The sequence below is a fragment of the Dermacentor andersoni genome, chromosome 2 (assembly GCF_023375885.2).
Source record: "Dermacentor andersoni chromosome 2, qqDerAnde1_hic_scaffold, whole genome shotgun sequence".
NCBI lineage: Eukaryota > Metazoa > Arthropoda > Arachnida > Ixodida > Ixodidae > Dermacentor > Dermacentor andersoni.
This window is the reverse complement of record NC_092815.1, coordinates 64,060,442-64,078,223: the sequence shown is the minus strand read 5'-3', so window position 1 is coordinate 64,078,223 and position 17,782 is coordinate 64,060,442. Positions and strand designations below refer to the sequence as shown.

The 17,782-nt window shown below is 44.6% G+C and overlaps 1 protein-coding gene across 1 annotated transcript in view; it reads left to right on the top strand.

The window, feature by feature from the left end:
- The window catches only part of Mau2 (Mau2 sister chromatid cohesion factor), a 46,937-nt gene that overhangs the window by 17,301 nt on the left and 11,854 nt on the right, over positions 1 to 17,782 (top strand). The window contains exons 9-14 of the mRNA XM_050189156.3: positions 439 to 542; positions 2,730 to 2,807; positions 8,238 to 8,303; positions 8,712 to 8,839; positions 10,371 to 10,448; positions 15,644 to 15,846. Of these exons, the coding sequence (XP_050045113.1) occupies positions 439 to 542; positions 2,730 to 2,807; positions 8,238 to 8,303; positions 8,712 to 8,839; positions 10,371 to 10,448; positions 15,644 to 15,846 (657 nt within the window). The remainder of the gene's footprint in view (positions 1 to 438; positions 543 to 2,729; positions 2,808 to 8,237; positions 8,304 to 8,711; positions 8,840 to 10,370; positions 10,449 to 15,643; positions 15,847 to 17,782) is intronic.

Below are 17,782 nucleotides of genomic sequence, written 5' to 3'. Positions count from 1 at the left end.
TGCAGTTTGCATGAAATGGCTGCCATGGGGACTAGCACAGCAAGGATGATGTCATTGCCATATTTACTTGCCAGATTTACTCCAGATTTCCTTTGGCCAGATTTCCTGTTCTTCATGCTTTTTTTCTTTTTTCGGCTGCAGTTGCCTTTCGTGAAGAAAAAATAAAGCCGGATCTTGAAACTCTCCTAACTGTTCTTAGGGACAGAAAATGGACTTTTGTTTATACAACAGGAAACTCGAGCTCACTTTCAGCAGAAGGTGCTTGGCAAATGCATGTAGTACTAAGCCTGCTCGTGTGTGCTAACTAGGTGATGGGCTAAAGTGAGCAGTCATTCTTACATTAATATGCTGTCATAAGGGGAAAGCTCTATGCATTGTGCCTTTTATGTGCAGATTGCCATTTTGACTATTCGTTTGTTCATTTCATACTGTGCCTAGTTGTCGACAGCAACCCAATCCTGCACTCATTCCAATTGCTGCTCCTGGAACATATTGCCATGTGTCGCTTGGTCATGGGCAATAAGACTCTCGCCATACAAGAGGTGCGGATTTTTCTCTTTCTTTTCAATCACTATACATAGTTTACATAGCTCTTTGGTCTTGCACTTCAAGTGTCATCTATTATATCTTATAGTAGGCTTGAGCCCTATTAACTTTCTGCTCTGTTTTTTTAGTCTTCTGTGCTAGGCTATCTATATTATACTAAAATGTAGATTTCCCAGAATTTTTGTGCCTTAGAGACAGAAATCGCTGAGGCAGCCCTGCATAGTTGCCCAGTAAACCATTTGAACTCAGTATTCACATAAATTTCATTGCACGGAAGTAAAAATGGAAACAAAAGGTGTAGTGGGATGTTGAAACAGATGGTGAAATAGTCAGCGTCAGTTTGGCACTGAAGGAAGCATAGCCGTCTGTAGAACCACTCACAGAGCATTATACCCTATCATGCAATGGTCACTGGATGTCACCGGTGCCCTTATGAACAGCGCTGTCGGTGGTGAGGCAGCCCAAGCTGGAATGCTGCATCAGCAGTGAAGTGTTTCTGGTACATGCCAGCATCTTTCGATGCCTTATAAACTGTAAGCAGCCTAGGTAGCTGACGAAATGGCTATCCTAGATAACGGGACACTTTTGCACACACACAGAAAAAAAAAAAGTGTTTACAGCGTTGTGATTGGTTAAGAGCAAAGCAGAGGTGCCATTATTTGTCAAATGTTTCACAAAGGGAGCTGATCGCTCCATGTTACATTGTCAAGTTCTGCATGAGCTCATAACAGCATCACTTGCTGTTTGTTCGTTCGTGCAATGTAAAGTACTTGATGTCAGATAAGAAAATGCCTGCAGCTGTACAAAACAAGGAGCATAACAACGGTAGGTGCTCCTTCAGCAGACAGCCTTAAGCTCCTACGGCAGTTGTTGGATAATGATGGGGCAGAAATTTCATCAGTGTACCTGGAGATGTGTTCCTTTACAGAAATGTTCATGCCACTCATGAGGTGCCACGCAAAGCTGCACAAGTGCAAAGCTGTGCTACCACAAAGCTGTATGGCATGAGGAGTTATTTGTGTGTGTTTTCACACTCCACACAACTATGGAGGGCAGGGGACATTGCACGATGATGAAAAAACTTTATCCCTTATTAAAGGGAGGGGGCAACGGAATAGAGGGTGGGAACTCCCTTCCACAGCTTCCCCCTCCCTCCTTGCCAGCTTAGTCACTCTCTCAGTGGCCTAGGAACTTTCGAATAGTGCCACCTGCAGGTTTAGTGAGGATGAGCACGAGCATGCAAATTAAAGTAAGAGTCACTTATTTGCAGCACTGTTTACAAGTCATAATTTCAGAAAGTACTGCAGTGTAGGTTTCCTTTGGTGGGGCCTTGGAACCCAGTGAATTGCAAAATTTCATGTCACGCACTTGCGTGCTTACTCATACCTCAAAGCGGTGCTTAGATGTTCTCTTGTGTTGAAAGCACTGTACTGTTCTCTAGTTTAGCGCTTTGCTTGTGGAGCTTGGAGTCCTGTCTTTTTTTTCTGCACAATGGCATGTTTTTCATATAATTTGCCGTAAGTACCACTTGAAGCAGTGACAGCTTTCCTCCTGAATATTTTCCAGTTGGGATTGGAAAAATAAAAGTTTGGGTACTTGCAGCTCGCAAACACTTGTCAATATTTTAACGCGAGAGCGTTAAGGAGCTCGTGTCGCAGAAAAGCCGGTGTCGTCGGCGTCGGTGTTGGCGTCGGCAGCGTTGGCCGTGAGCGATAAATCCCAGCAGGCACTTCATGAATAAAAAACAACTTGCAAGATGGGCTGGGTGGGAATCGAACCAGGGTCTCCGGAGTGTGAGACGGAGACGTTACCACTGAGCCACGAGTTCGATGCTTCAAAGCGGTACAAAAGCGCCTCTAGTGAACGCGGTGTTGCCTTAGAAACGAGCTGTTTCTAAGGCTCAGGTGTGCTTCGCTTGCTCAGGCGCACATTTCGTTGTCGCGCCGAACGCTGCATTGCTCGTAGTCGCTGCGCCGTAGCGCGTCTTACACCCCTTGGCGGGTCGACGGGAACGCTGTCGTGTTCCACTCTTGAAGGCGAAGCTTAAGCGTCCTCCAATTTTTTAATCACTGCTTATTCTATTTCACAGGGCATGAGAAAGATTTTTTTTCTTTTTTTGCACATCGGCACTTTGCAGAACTGTAAGCTGAATTCATTTATTTGCATTTCAATGTCATGTACAGGCATCCCAGGCCCTGCAGATATGTCGTCAAGAGCCCCGTCTGTTTGCCCGTCACAAACCTCAGCTGCATACACTTCTGGTGAGAAATTTTCAAGGCTGTTTATTTTAAACTTTCTGTTCTAATAATCTAAGACGGACAAAGGAGAAGTCCATGAACAGGTTACCGTTGAACGACACCTGTGCTTGTGCTATCACAGATAGCTTTGTGTATCTTATGTGTGTGTATCATACAATATACAAGGGCAACTTTGTTTCAAGGTCGGATTGATCGTGCAGTGAAACCACAGTGAAAATCAAAACTGTTTTATTTGGAATGTTTAGATACGCTTTCTAGCTACTTCTTCGCATAGTCACCGCTCTGATTGAGACATTTGTCATATGGTGCCAACTTTCCCACAACCTCGTCATAGAAGGCAGCCGGCTGTGCTTTCAGCCAATTCTGCATGCTGGTCTGCAGCTCGTTGTCTGAGTCAAACTGTTGTCCTCCTAGCCAGCGTTTAATGTGAGCAAAGAGATGGTAATCAGAGGGAGCCTAGTTCCAGTCTGTATGGTGGGTGATCAAACACTTCCCATTGAAAATGCTGCAGGAGCTTCTTGCAGCTGCACATTGTCATGAAGAAGGACAGTGCCTGATGACGACATTCCTCTTCACTTGTTCTGTATTGCCTTTTGTAGACGTTCAAGAGTCACGCTGTATGAGGCTGGAGTGATGGTCGTGCCACGTTCCATGAATTCCACCAAGAGAACACTATTGCCGTCCCAGAACACAGTATCCATACACTTTCTGCTGGAGAAGGTTCGCTTCAACTTCTTTGCTTTCGAGGAATCAGAATGCATCCGCTGTTTGGATTGCTCTTTTGTTTCTTCAGTTTCAAAACAAACCCATGCTAGTCCCCTGTGATGATTTTCTTCAAAAAATCTTATCCTTCATCATGGTAGTGCTAGAGAAATATGAAGGCTTCGCCCATTCGCTGTGTTTTGTGATGTTCGGTCAGCATCTTGGAAACCCACTTCGCGGAGTTTACGGTACTAGAGTCTCACTCGCGATGGTATGGAGAGCTGACCGTGAAATTTCAGCGAACAAGTCATTCAACATAAAAATTGTGAACCGACGATTTCCTCGAATCGGCTTATTCACTCGCTGAACAAGATCATTGGCTGACACTCGCTTCCTTCCCTGCCTGCCTGCATCATGAACGCCTGTGTGTCCTGCTTTAAAGTTCCTGCACCGTTGCCACACTTTGCTGTCACCTATGAAAGTTGTACCATACACATTACTCATTCATCTGTGAATTTTAACAGCATTGCACCCCTTAGCATGCAGAAATCGAATGGCAGCACACACACACTCACACTTAGTGAGAGACTATTGTTCGAGGCATGTTTACGTGCTCACTCCACACAAAACATCTGTTCTTTGTTCAACTTCGTGGTCTTCGTAACACATTTCGTAGTGTTGTTTTTTTTTCGTCTTCTGAGGATCGTCTGATGAAAAGTATAATGAATTTCACCAGTTTGTTTGGAGTCGCTTCTTTTCAGGACTGATCTCTCTCAGCGCAGCTGGGCAGCTCCATAATTGTGCATCCAATCACATTTGTTTGCATTTTTGAATATGATTTTTATCACCTCCACAGTGAAGAAGAGCACAAAGTAATCCTGCACCGTTGTAAACTGTCTTGTGCTTCTTCGTAGTGCTGGGCCAAGATGCGCTCCGGGTGGTGTTCTTGGTGTGAAAGGAAGCTTCTTTGTAGCCAATGGCAGCACATCATGACCGAATGAAATATGTACACTGGAGATAATCAGTAGAGCTCTCAGGTCGTGCAAAAAGGTCGGCAGACAAGTGCGCACAAGGAACAAGACCGCTTGAGGCTGTAAACGAGACTCGCCGGTAAACAGCTGACTGTTCCAGGCTGACTCAAAACATAGTTGCCGTCAGAGCTTGAATCTGGTTTGCTGTCATCTTCGGACTCATAGCATAAGTACTCATCACTAAAGCGTAGTTCCAAGCGGGGCACTTTTCTCACGAGGCAGCCGTGGGGACAACGCCATGGGAGCGACTTTTGATAAATGCCTAGTACCATCAGCAGCGCGCCTCGCCGGGATGTTACAAGAAAAGCGAAACTGAAACTTTTGGGAGCCGGCTGAAAATGCCAGGTCAGCATGTTGGACATGTGACGGACCTTCAGAAATGCACTTTGCTGGAATAAAAATATCTGGACTCCGAACCAAAGCTGACTAGTCAACGGCTGGCATCATTTTCGGATAATTATATCACCGCTTGGCACTGCCAGATGGCAAAGCCGGCAACGTAAATGAATTCTTAACTTACTGGGAGTTTCTTGATCACTAGAATTTGATGTTAGTGCGGCGTAACCATGGAACGCCGTGCTTTTTTCTCAAGTGTGGCAGAAGGTGACAGCCACACCCCTTTTCCCTGCAACACACGCACATTAGTTCACAAGAAGGTCTGTTAAAAATAACATCACCACAGCGGGAAAATTGAAACTTATTCTAAAGGTGCTGTGTTTTGAATAACCACTGGGCAGTGTTAAGTGCCTAAGAAACGGTTCCAACATGTCGAAATCGTTGATTTAAAGCATGGATCTCTAGTGATTGACCTGAATAGATGTAGTAACGAAAGAGCTAATGAAGGAGTGAAATAAAGAACTACAGAGTGCAGAATTATAAAACCACTTATTTTGTTACTATAACACAGTCGAAATGATTAATACTGGCTTCAAGTTTAATTCGAACAAGAAGCTACAAACTGAACACAGTTGGGTATATGCAGTTCCACCTTAAAATAATGAAGTCAGTAAAATTGGCACTTTACTTTGTTTTATTGGAATTTCGCTTTACTGAAATTCATCCTTTTATGTAAAGTACAGTCATCGACTGATTCCTTTTTGGATGGAAGGGGTCAGACAGAATGTCTGAATAATTGGGGAGTCCGAAGAAACAAGTTTTAATAACAAAAAATCGAGGACACCTAAGGACTTCTTACAAGTTGTGTATGTGAAAGTATTAATGTCCCATTATGCCACTGAGCGCTCCTTCGAGGGACAAGGCCAACTTATATATAGCACAAGGCCGGTGCAACTCGATCCGCGATGTCACGCTACCTTGCTCGACTGTCGTAGAATTTAAAGGGGATGCTCCGGGTTAAGCCGCAGTGATTTTGACATCACCGCTTTTGTCACGCCGGACTTGGCAATGGAAATTTCGGCCCAAGTTGAATGACGTGATAAAGCACAATGCACAGGCCTGATATCTAAGAGGCATTGGCTTGGTGCGCTTTGATTTGGCCTTACTGAGGCGCAGTTCAAATGCAGGCGAGAGCATGCACATAGAAGCAATGCATAGACAACGCAAGCTTCAGAGAGCGAGAGCGAGGGTGACGTGTTGTCGCGGTGATGCCCAGTCCCCTCACGCAACACCTGGCATGCTATCACGACAGCAGGTGTGCCCTTTTCACCCGCTCTGCTCCGTAAAGGTGCACTTGTGATGTGACGTTGCAGCCAGTGGGAATTTGGGTGCCATTTTTCGCTTGTTCAGATGACGCCGGCTTTTAACTCAGTGGGCCATTTGATGCTTTCACATCAAAAAAGGATAAATTTTGTTGGACTTGATAGCCGACGACCACTTTTAACATATATGTGAAGCTTTCACATCCATTCCACTGCCGTGGCTTTCCAGCACAACCTCGGGTGTCGCCTAGAGTGGTACGACACAGAATGTTATGCTCACCGAACCAAACCGCTCCTTTATACACATAGTGGCAGGAAAGGAGCATCAGAACTCGTTGGCCTATGCCGGGGGAAAAAAAATTCGCTTTAACATTTTGTTGAAGCAAGGCAGTAACTGAAATTCTGGCAACTTTGTTCATGGCTGCCACATTTTCTTTTTTGTGATGTTATGTCTGAAATATCAAGCAAGATCTGGTACGGCACTGGAAAAGTTCAGTCGCTGTTATGCATTGGTGCTCCAGAAGTATTATATATGAGTCAATTTTATCACAGAACACCTACATGGTTTTATGGAGTAGGCTGGCTTCATAAAACTATGTTGGGGTTTTGTGATGTGGGTGCTTGGGTGCCACAGGTAAGTGCTTGCAGCTACAGTTGGCTACTTATATCCAATACTTGTTGCAGGAGCAGTGTACTCACTGGAAACGCATCTATTTGTGGTAAAAGTGTCTATTAGTTCCAGAAAGTCGAGGATAGCTACTTTTGACTTCAAGATGATGGAGAGCAAGCTTTGTGGTATCCTGAAACAAGTGGCTACATATATTTTCTTGCCCATCAAGATCGCTTACAATATACTAGCCTTGTGTCCTCAACCGACAGGGCGTTGTGAATAGTACTACCACCTCTACTGCTACTCATGCTTGTCACTTGCTACACGGTGACAACAAAAACACCAAATTGAGTGCTCACACAAAACACTTACAGAATGTGTAACTATGCACTAAGCTTTGCAGAGTGTGCAATGATGATGATGCGCCAATACATGTGCCCCCTAGTTCCTCTGATCGACATTCCACTTGCCAGCTTATGGCTTCCGAGATCTGGCAGCGCATCTTGCAGGCTGTGACCAGCTAAATTCACCACTGCCGGAGAAGACGCTGCTCCGGTTTGGCTACCACCCTCCACCATGCAGTGCACAACTTGAAAGGTGCACTCGCAAACAACCACATGTATAACTCAACCACTCGACCACTGGCATCCACAGTAGTTTCAGCTTATTTATTGCCTCAGTCTTTCGTTATGGCTGCAACGAAATTAAGTTATATTGAAATCACGGATAAACACACCTCCTTACCTTGAGGCTAAAGATCCATGGTGTTTATGGGCATCAAGCTTAAAAGGTTCAATAGTACATCATTATATAGCAGATTTTGTTATATTCAAGTTCTTTATATTGAGGTTTAACTGTACTGTATGCTTCTCTGATAAACAGATGCTTTGTTTGTGTGCTTGTGTGCACATATACATTGTGGGTTTTGTTGTTGTAAGGCATGCACAGCTTAAATCATTACTCATTTTGCCTGTCATACTATACTGCTTCTATAGCATTATGGTGCGATTTCTGTTCCGTACCTTTCGTTATGTGTATTTTACGTAATTCCAAGGAGTCTCTCCATGTGTTACTTGAAGACAAAGCACAGTGGACTTTATTAATTCCTGTTTGTTTCACACCAACTTTTTTGCCACTCTGTAACAAAACCCAAGATTCTGAAGTTGTTTATGATTTCCAATGCATTGCAGTTTCTGCGTTGAAAGGAGTTTTACCAATGCACTCGCTGGTGAATACACTCTACAGCGAATGTCAGTAAACCTTTCTGTGTGGCAACCTGCAAATGACACTAATAGCAAACTGCACTCGCTTAAAGTGACACCAAATTTGCCTGTCTGGCAGGGGTACAAGTCATGGAAGTTGGAGCTGAGGTTTGCAAGTGAAGTGGATAGGATACCTTTGTTGTTTTTGACGAATGGTTCCTATCATGCAGGGCTTGTATGCCATGTCCATGAACTGCATGGAGGCTGCTGAAGCTCAATTCAACACAGTCCTCAGGGTGAGTTTGAAGAGCAAGGCAGGGTTACTTGACCACAAAATATAAAAATAAAAACGATGTACTGTGTTCGTGCACAGTTCCTGCTGTTCCTTCCTCTATCTCTGAGTGAGAATTGTAGCATTGTATACTCTGCGATTTCATTTCAGTTAAATGTTAGTTGTGCTTTTTGCTTGACAAGTTTGTGGTGGTCTGCCTCATTTTGGAGCTTGACTGAATTAACTGGTGTGCAGCCAGTACCTCCAAATTAATGAGGATTTGATACCATTGAATAATGAATATGCACCACAGAGTGCATTTGAATTATACTATTTTTTACTATTTTTTACCTAAAGAGGGTTGAAATAAGCAGGGTTTACTGTGCTTGTACCTGTCGTTGCCCTGAGCCACATACTGTGGATTCGTGCACAGAGCATGGCATCACCTGAGCTACGGATCCTGGCCAGCCTGAACTTGGTCATTGTGTACCTGCGGTGCCACCGAGAGAAGGAACTTCAGGAGCTGCTTGTTCGGCTTAATCCGGAGACTCTACCATCAGCGTTAGCTTACCAAGCTTTTTATTTTTCTACTCTATTGCTTATGCTCTTGTCTCAGCATTTAGAAATGGTATTTGTATTTTTGTTTTATTCAGAAAGCACGACACTAGTACCCATTCAGAAATGTGACCCTGCCTACATTTAACTTACTGCAAGGTTTCCATTTTCATTCATATTGTCGGAAGCAGGAATTTAGCTTTTAGGTCATTTGGAGATACATGTATTTGCATTGGAAATCCAGGCACTTTTGATGCAGTCTGCTGTTAGAGCTGTAATTTATATTACAGCTAAACCTTGTTGTTATAAAGAAGTTGTGTTGGCCACGGAAATATCTTTGTTATTTGGATATTCGTTATTAACATACATGCAGATATCGGAGAAAAAAAAAAACAATTGTGATCAGGTCTCTACAAAAGAATTGCAGTGGGGTGTCAGTGTCAAGTAGATTTTAATGGCCCGTTGGCATCTTGCCGTGTTGATAGGAGACACGGCGGCAACAATAAATTACATACGTGCCCTCAGAATCGCCGCAAAGGTGCAGCCATGCAATCAATGTTATTGCATGAGGCCAACCAAGCCAAGCCGCCGCCACTGCACTTCTCGCACACAGAATGGACCGCACTTGGATCCATACTTTGCTACAACAGCTCTCAATCTAACCTGTGCATGTACTCTCATACTTGATCGCTGATAAGGTCTATGAGTGCAAACATATTTATGAAGAGCTTCCCATGAAGGCCTGTCACCAGCCACTCTGCCGGTTGCACTGCTAAGGCCACTAGGCCTAAACAGCACCGCTTTGTCAGGATTTGGCAACCAAAGTTGTGATTTCGTTCATGCTTGTCATATGGCAGCATCGCACACGCGATTCATGCCAGAAACATTGTGCAGCATCCGAAATTTCAGATATTGCCATAATACATTGGTGCTCAGGGTAGGTCGCAGCACTGCAGGGAAGTCTGAATAATTGTGCAGGTCAGAAATGAGGCGTCTGGAAAGTCGACTGGCAAGTGTATCAGAAATGTTTGCTAACGGAATATGTATATTGAGGAACGTGCAGACAAAAATTTGCTTCGCTATAACTGACACCATGTTTGATCCCACATTATCAATTTTGTTACAGCAAGAGAATACAGTGGTATTAAAGTTAATAATTTATTATATCTATGTTTGTTATACCGAGGTTCCATTGTATTTCCTGCCCCTAATGTCATGCTTGCTCTTATCCAGCAGCCTAAAAGCTCTCCATGATAGACATTTGTGAATGGCTTTCTATAGATGTGCCTTAGTAATTTTGTTGAATTGTTTCATGTTTTGCTATTCTTGCCACTCCTGTTCTATGAAGAGCTGTGAACCTCTACCAACAAAAAGCTTGATTGCATTTTTAATGTCTAGTTGTTTGACCTCTTGTGGCAGCATTATATGTGAGAGTAGTTATAGCCTGGTGAGTAGTTACAGCCTTATAGTTATCGGCTATTTTCTTAACCAAGCTTTAGAATTGATGCAGATGCTTTTTGTGCTTCTTGATCAACAGGTCTCACAGCTTACGAGCAGCTGCCTATTATGTCCATGGATTCAATGCCTTCTTCCAAGCCCGCTACAATGATGCCAAGTGAGTATTCTAGGAGCCTTAAAATGGTGGTTTCAATTCTGACTGTTTAGATGTGCTTGTTTGCTTGTGTAACTGCCTGGACAAGGGCCCTGCTTTCTCTCTGTTTTGCAGTGAAGCTGTTATGCACAGTTCCACAGTGGTTTTCATGCGGTGGTGTGTGAAGGCGTGCTCAATATTAAATCTAAATGGGATGCAACATGTGTGAGAGCCCTGTATTTGCCTTGAAATTGATGGTCAATGGTTATAAAATAAAGGGTAACTTGCACATATCTCATTTGAATAGACAACTTGCATGCACATTTTTTTTTAAACTAGTAAACCGTAAACTAGTAAACGCTATACTGCCTCCACGTTCGAGGTCAGCTAGGATCTCTTGTATGACTGTGGCAGTGAAACCTGACACTGTGGTGCTGCAACAACACAGCCTGCATGGGAGTTATTACTAAGAACAGCCAGCCACAACCGCAGACAACCGTGCTCAAACACAGCAGCAGTTTCTGCTGTGTTAGCTGACACTGGTGCTGCAGCGCAGCTCGCGTGGGAGTCGTCACTGAGAGCAGCCTGTCACAACTGTGCTCGAACGCTGCTCTGCGAGGCTGTGAGCCAGCAAACAGACCCCTAGTACTTTTGAAGTATATTAGAACTCACTTATAGAGCTTTGCTGTCCTTGATGTACTTTTGTCATGTTGGCATGCATCTGGGAAAGATCTTTAATGCAAAGCATTCTTGTCTGACTAAACACAGTTTTTGCCATGTATCAACTATCTGGCCTCTTTCGCGAAGTAGGAAGTAAGAAGCAGCCAGTAAAAAAAAAGAAACCATGGTTTCGATAGTCATTGCAGATGAGTTCTGCCCAAATCAAATTAAAAGCTTTGTGCCCCGAAAGAAAGTGCTTAGGACTGCATAATTAACCATAACATCAACGTGCCACTTGAGATGTCACTTTGCATCAAATGCCAGGTACCTTTGCTCTACATTTCAGGTTGTACTTGGTGGTTGGCTGGAGTGCCAAGTGCATGGAGCGTGAGCTTATTGAGCATGTGTGAGGTGTATTGCAAGTGTCTCTTCGTTGGATGTGTCCTTCGGTCGCTGTCGTATTAGCTGGAGCAAGAGACGCGGACGAGCTTCATGCTGGTTTAGATGGTGCAGTTTCCCATCGGCATCTCAAGACACTATGCAATAGGACAACAGCATACTGCATCTTGGGCCGCTTTGTGCCACTGGATATGTGCTTCTCTTCAGTGAACCTCTTTAATTAACACCAACTTGGGTCACTGGATATCACAAGAACAGCAAATCCCATGTGCTGCACTTTGCATCAGTTTGCAACGCACTGCGAAAACATTAACCGTTTACTGCAGAACAGTTATATGATTCATAAAAAACATTCACTACTAAATCGTGAATGTTTTGCATTATGTAGATATTGGAGTTGAGTCTGCCTGATTTTTTTCTTTATTGTCTATGATGACCCAGGTGGAAAAAAAGTGCTCATAAATGTAAAGCAAATGATGTGGTCTTTACAATTTGTTACAACTTCAGTCCCTTCAAGAAATGTGGTGAGGTCAATACTTGATGAATACATTTTTTATTGCGAAAGCAATACTGCTCGCACTTTCGGCCCATCGGTGGTCGTGGCGCCTCCTTACACAGCTGCGCGTCACGTGACTGTGTGACGTCACGACAGACCGAGAGACGGGGCCCCAGCTCGCGGCATCGATGGTGGAGGCGAAGCCTTGCACGCCGCTGCTGCGGCGCTACCGAGAGAGGGCGCTCGCTGGTGTGACGTCACGCTAGGAGGATAAATGGAGCTACAGCTCGGCTCCTCGCAGTGGTCGGCGCGCTGCCTTGCGCTATGTCAGATGATGTATAGTCATAAGTTTAACAAAGGGCAACCATGTCCACACCATCAGCCGAACCAAGGCGCAGCCAAGGGTATTGCTTTCGCAATCTTCCAGGCTTAACCAAGCTAAGCCTTCAGCCAATTTTTTTCATGGTGCGACTACACAACTGGCCAACCCTAGCGAAGTTGCAAAGCATTTTGCACAAGTCATGCCTCCAAGATTGGGCAGTGCACATGGAGTCCGGGTGTTGTGCTTGGTCACAGAAGCCGTGGAAGGGTCTTTGAGCGATTGAGGATGTACAAATACGCGATCCGCTGCAAACAACTGTTTTGGATACTGCTTTGTAGCTTGACCCATAGCTCAAATCCAATGTGATGCAAACAATGTGGGCCGTATATAGGTGCAACAGCACGTTTAAAATTGGAAAGACGAGGCAGGTTGTGCACAGATATGTTGACTCAAGCTGAAGAAAGCATGTAACTTCTGAGGCTTATGGTGTAGCATAATATCTTCAGTCTCAGTTGCATGATATATTTAACCTTAATAATTATAATTTTCTTGCTAATGTATCCTATATAGTGCACTACAAATTGCATTTTTACTGCTACAGAGAGTGTATCATTACTTGACTGTGTCAGCTATGTCGGCTGTGAAAGTGTGCCAGGTTGCTGTCTTACTACACTGTAGGATTTTATATAAAAACAGTGTGTGCCATATATAAGTGCAACTGCACGTTTAAAATTGTAACCAAAGCAGCGCTCATCACCTGCCGTGGTAGCTTAATGGCTGTGGCGTTGTGCTCCCGAGCTTGAGGTCATGCATTCGGTTACAGTTGTGGCAGCCGCAATACGTTGAAGGCGAAATGGAAAAAATGCCTGTGTGCTTAGATTTAGATGCATGTTAAAAAAAACCTCAGGTGGCCAAAATTATGGGCCATTTGCAACGCAATCTTTGACCACATAAAAAGCCCAGTTTCAGATAATTTAGACTTAGTGTCGTCTTGGTGGAAAATTTTCCCCTTGAAATTTGAGTGGTTGCGTCACAAAATGCTAGCAGACATTGATGTTTTTGACACTGAAACTGAAAGCAATGCCGGCACTACCACTCGCAGGGAGTGACATACGACTTGGACTGTTGAGAACCAGCATTTGTGTTGTCTGCTTCCCTTGCTCGTACCGTTCCTGTGTATAAGCGAACAGGTCCCGGGCACGTCTGCTAGCCACAGAGTTGCACGTCTACTGGCCACAGAGTTAGTATACTCTGCTAGCTGCTTTGTGCACTGCACCAATACCGTTCACTTCATGCGCTGTCCCCACACCGGTCGGCGTGTGCACAGTGCACGCTGACAAGCAACATGCCGTGTTTGCACCTTCGACAAACAACAAAGCGCTCGCTCACCGCACAGTTGTACCCTTTTGCTGTGTCAACAACTGATTGCAGAGCTGTTGTGGGCCCTGTTTAACGTGCTGAAGTAGACAGAGTGAAAAATTTTAGCGACCTTATCATTGCTAGCATGATGTATCCAACTTCATTGGCTGCTGCCTGGCACGCCGGAACTGCCAGAGTATATCCGCGCCTTTAACTTTAGCTAGACCGAGTCGACCAAGCAGGCAACCACTGCCATCTGTAGTGAAGGATGAGAAGTAGCTGAGGCTCAGCGCAAAGTGTGCGTAAGGTCACACATTTCGCTTTGGTGGCAATGCATTCTGGCACCATTTACTGCCACATCTACACCATGGATGCCACATTGCATTCTCCTTCGTGACAAATGCAGCATGCGGTTCCTGCTGACAGTGTTTCTGGCGTTGTGGTGGAAAGGCTTTGGTTAGTCTACTTCAACGCATTCGATGCAGTGACATGCCAAATGTCTCGGAAGATGGCGCACAAACGGAAATTATCACTTAACTTAAGAACATTGCCCCTGAATACTACTTACCTTTGCTTTTTGTGGGCCGCCACTGCTTATAGTACTTATCGTCACCCCGAGAGAGCATTTGGCAAGCAGATTTTGCATGGGCAAGTGAATATGTTCGGAAAATGTAGCCTGTGCAGCTTTCTCGAATGCAGTTTACATGCTTTGTGCACATTGGCTATACTTGCCTGCTGCGGTGTGGTGCTTGTTTGCACCCTGAAAGCTGGGACAGGAAAGACATGTTCTGGCTTCCTCTGCACAGCGTCGTGTACGGCACGGCCATTGCTCGTGTTTGAGTTTGTGTTCGAGTATCCAACCGCCATGCAACATGTCGGCATTCTTGCAATAGTTCAAATCACGTGTGTAACGAGAAAGCACGCTGACAGAGATGCCCATCAACTTGCAAATGTTGAGTGAGCAATGCACCTGGGCGCCTAGGCACAACTGAGCGATCAGCAGTCATGTACAGTTCTGGGAGTTTCGCCATATCCGCATCCCTGCTTCTCACCGTCAGGTGCATGTTTCGTCTGCCTAGGCATTATGTAAAGGCTGTTAATAACAAAATCAGACAATTACTAGCCATGCATCCTTGCCAAAATTACATTTATAGAATGTACTATGCATATCTAGCCAAGTGAAATAATCCAAGTGAAATTTCATTGCAGTAGGCCTGCAATCTACAGTCCTTCTTTAACGCATGCCTCATAATTAGATCGTGGTTTTGGCAGGTAAACCTCAGAATTAAATTAAATTAAAACCTCAGCAGTGCTCATCATCACAGTTGTACGACCCCATAACATATATTTGTATAGCCGACTACACGAAAAACTGCAATGGGGGTGCTTGACGTACCATGCTGTGCAGGTGCTGCGAGATACGTTCAAGATGGTGAATTCTCAAGACCTGAATTGTCTCACCTCCTGCTCACTGGTGATCCTGGGCTCGAAATGTGCACAGGATCAGTAAATTGTTTACGTTGCATATGGCTTGAGCATTTACCCTTCTGATATTCTGCGTTTTCTTTTTCTTGAAAAGTGCGCCAGGCGACGATGCCACAGTGATGCTTTAGGCTGTTAGGAAACAAGACAAATCTCATTTCACATGCACCATAAACTTAAACGGTGTGCACCTTGATAGTTTAACTTTCTGCCCTTGGCACCAGCATTCATTTGTGGTATGCCTGCAGCAATATTGTCGGCACATATGATGGAAATGCAGGGGCCATTGACGTCTCATAGCGAACGAAGTGCACGCTACAAATTTTCGAGCATGTTGTTGGCTTCCATTCAGATTCGTTAGGGCTGAAATGCAATTAAGCAAGTTATAGACATGGTTTAGAGGCACACGTGTACAGGTGCTTCGATGTCAATGAACTATCACTTTGCGTTCACCTCTGTCAAACACTTAAATGGGGGTGCGTGATGTACCTTGCCATGCAGGCGCTACTTGCGAGAGACGCTCAAGATGGCGAATGCTGAAGACCTGAACCGTCTGACCTCCTGCTCACTGGTGCTCCTGGGACACATCTTCTTCTCGCTGGGCAATAGTCGGGAGAGCATGAACATGGTCACTCCTGCCATGCAGCTGGCCAGCAAGATCCCAGATGTGCATGTTCAGCTCTGGGCATCTGCTCTCCTCAAGGGTGAGTTACTGAGGGAGTGCTCTCACTGACCTACTATGGTGTATTAGTTTCACCGGTAGGGGGCGGCATTTTTAGAGTCTATCGTGAAGCCCCGTAGACCGCAAGAACCTTAATAGCGTGAGTAAGGCCTTCAACGCGGATGTTCTTTCGGAGCATTGGCCTAAAGCTTTTAGTTCTGAAAGTGGACGATTGTCCAACTGGTCCAGTACTCTGCACATCACTTGTCTCTCAGCACTGTATCGCGGGCAGACACAGATAATGTGTGCGAGCGTCTCGTCGATGTTACATGTGTCGCACGTGGGCCAACAGCCCCACGTGCGACACCTTCCCCCTGCGCAGGGTAGCCAACTGGAATTACCTCTGGTTAACCTCCGTGCCTTTCTCTGTATTATTTTCTCTCTCTCTCTCTAGTTTCACCGGGTCCCTAAGCTGGCCCGAACCATGTTTGGTTTATAGGCGAGTTGCACAAGTGATAAGCCTCTGAAGCAGTAAAATTGGGTATATGTATCTTAAATCTCAAATATGAATTAGACGCTTTTGTTTTAATGCAAAGTATTTAGTTTGAAAATAATTTTTTCTTGCCCATGTTTTTTTGTGAGCACTTAAATTTTCCCTACATGTGCTCTTTTCCACATCTCTTTAGCATTACTGAGTGGTATTTTATCTTTTTGTAGCACTATTACATGATTGTGCCTTGTTTGCCTTTTGTCTTAAAAGGGCCCTGAAACGTTTCTCTAAGTAATCACACAGTGGTGGGAATCCTGAGCCAATTGCGCCATTTTGGTAGTCACGCAAATTGCTGTGCCAAATTGCACTGAAAGTGGAAAAAACTACAAATTGCACCATGCTGTGCGAAAATAAGTTTGACTCTGGGATGTGTCAGCAAAAGGTCGCCGGTGCAGTGCAGGGAATGTGTGGGATTTTAGCAGGGAAGAAGTTTGGGCATGTTGGCAGTTCAATCGTAAACTGGGATACATACAAACTGGATACAACCATAGCGCTTGTCCCCTGTTCCTGCTTCGTTTTTGTGTCATTTTTTGCGCAATGTATCCCAGTTTACTACCAATGTGTGGGATAGGCCTGTAATGTCTTGAAAAAGTAGCTTTCATATTCTGTCCACCAGTGGGCGCCTACAGCTGCACCCAAAAGGTTGTGTCCAAAACCCGCCGTCTATAACATGTTCCCGGTTCCTGCAGCCACTTTCGCTGCATCTAACCAACGAAAGCACAGCCTTTAAGATCTGCACTTTAACTCCAGAGGGTTCCACCCTATTGGATGTGGATTTGGATACCACCTATTAGGCACCTTGAATATGACTAAAGGTAGCGACATGTTTTTTTTTTTTTTTTTTGTCTTGCTGCCTGAGCCGGTGAGTGAGGACATGAGGAGTTCCGGGGCTTATCCACGCCTCCCTGTTGGTAGAGCAGAGTCACTTAGTTATGCTGGCGCTGTTTTTGTGGAAAAAAGTGTGAGGGAGTGTCCATGCGCTGCTGGCAACGCAGTTTGTTTTTTTTCTCTTTTTTTCTTTTTTTTTTTACATATGCTGGCATTATGACAGTTCCTGTTGACTGCACTGTGCAATGCCGCAACTGCGGCAATCACAGTGATTGAAAATTCTGTTATCCCGTTGATCGGAGTGCTATGAAGTGCCATCGCCGTGATTTAAAAAAAAATGTTGTGCGAGCAGTGAGGCGACTTGGAAAAGATGCCAGTAGAGGAGAAATGTCACTGAGTTTAGCTTATTCATGTGGCATACACTGACTCATTCAATGTGAACTCCAGATGTCGTGGTGCGGCTAGTGAGTCTAGTGAGTAGTCATTTATGTGCAGAACCTTGGTTTGAGCTTGTTGGTGCTGTTAGATTACCTAGAAATGTTCTTGAATAAACGACTGTGGTGCTATTAATTCTAGTTTCTTTACGTCTTCTTTACATCTC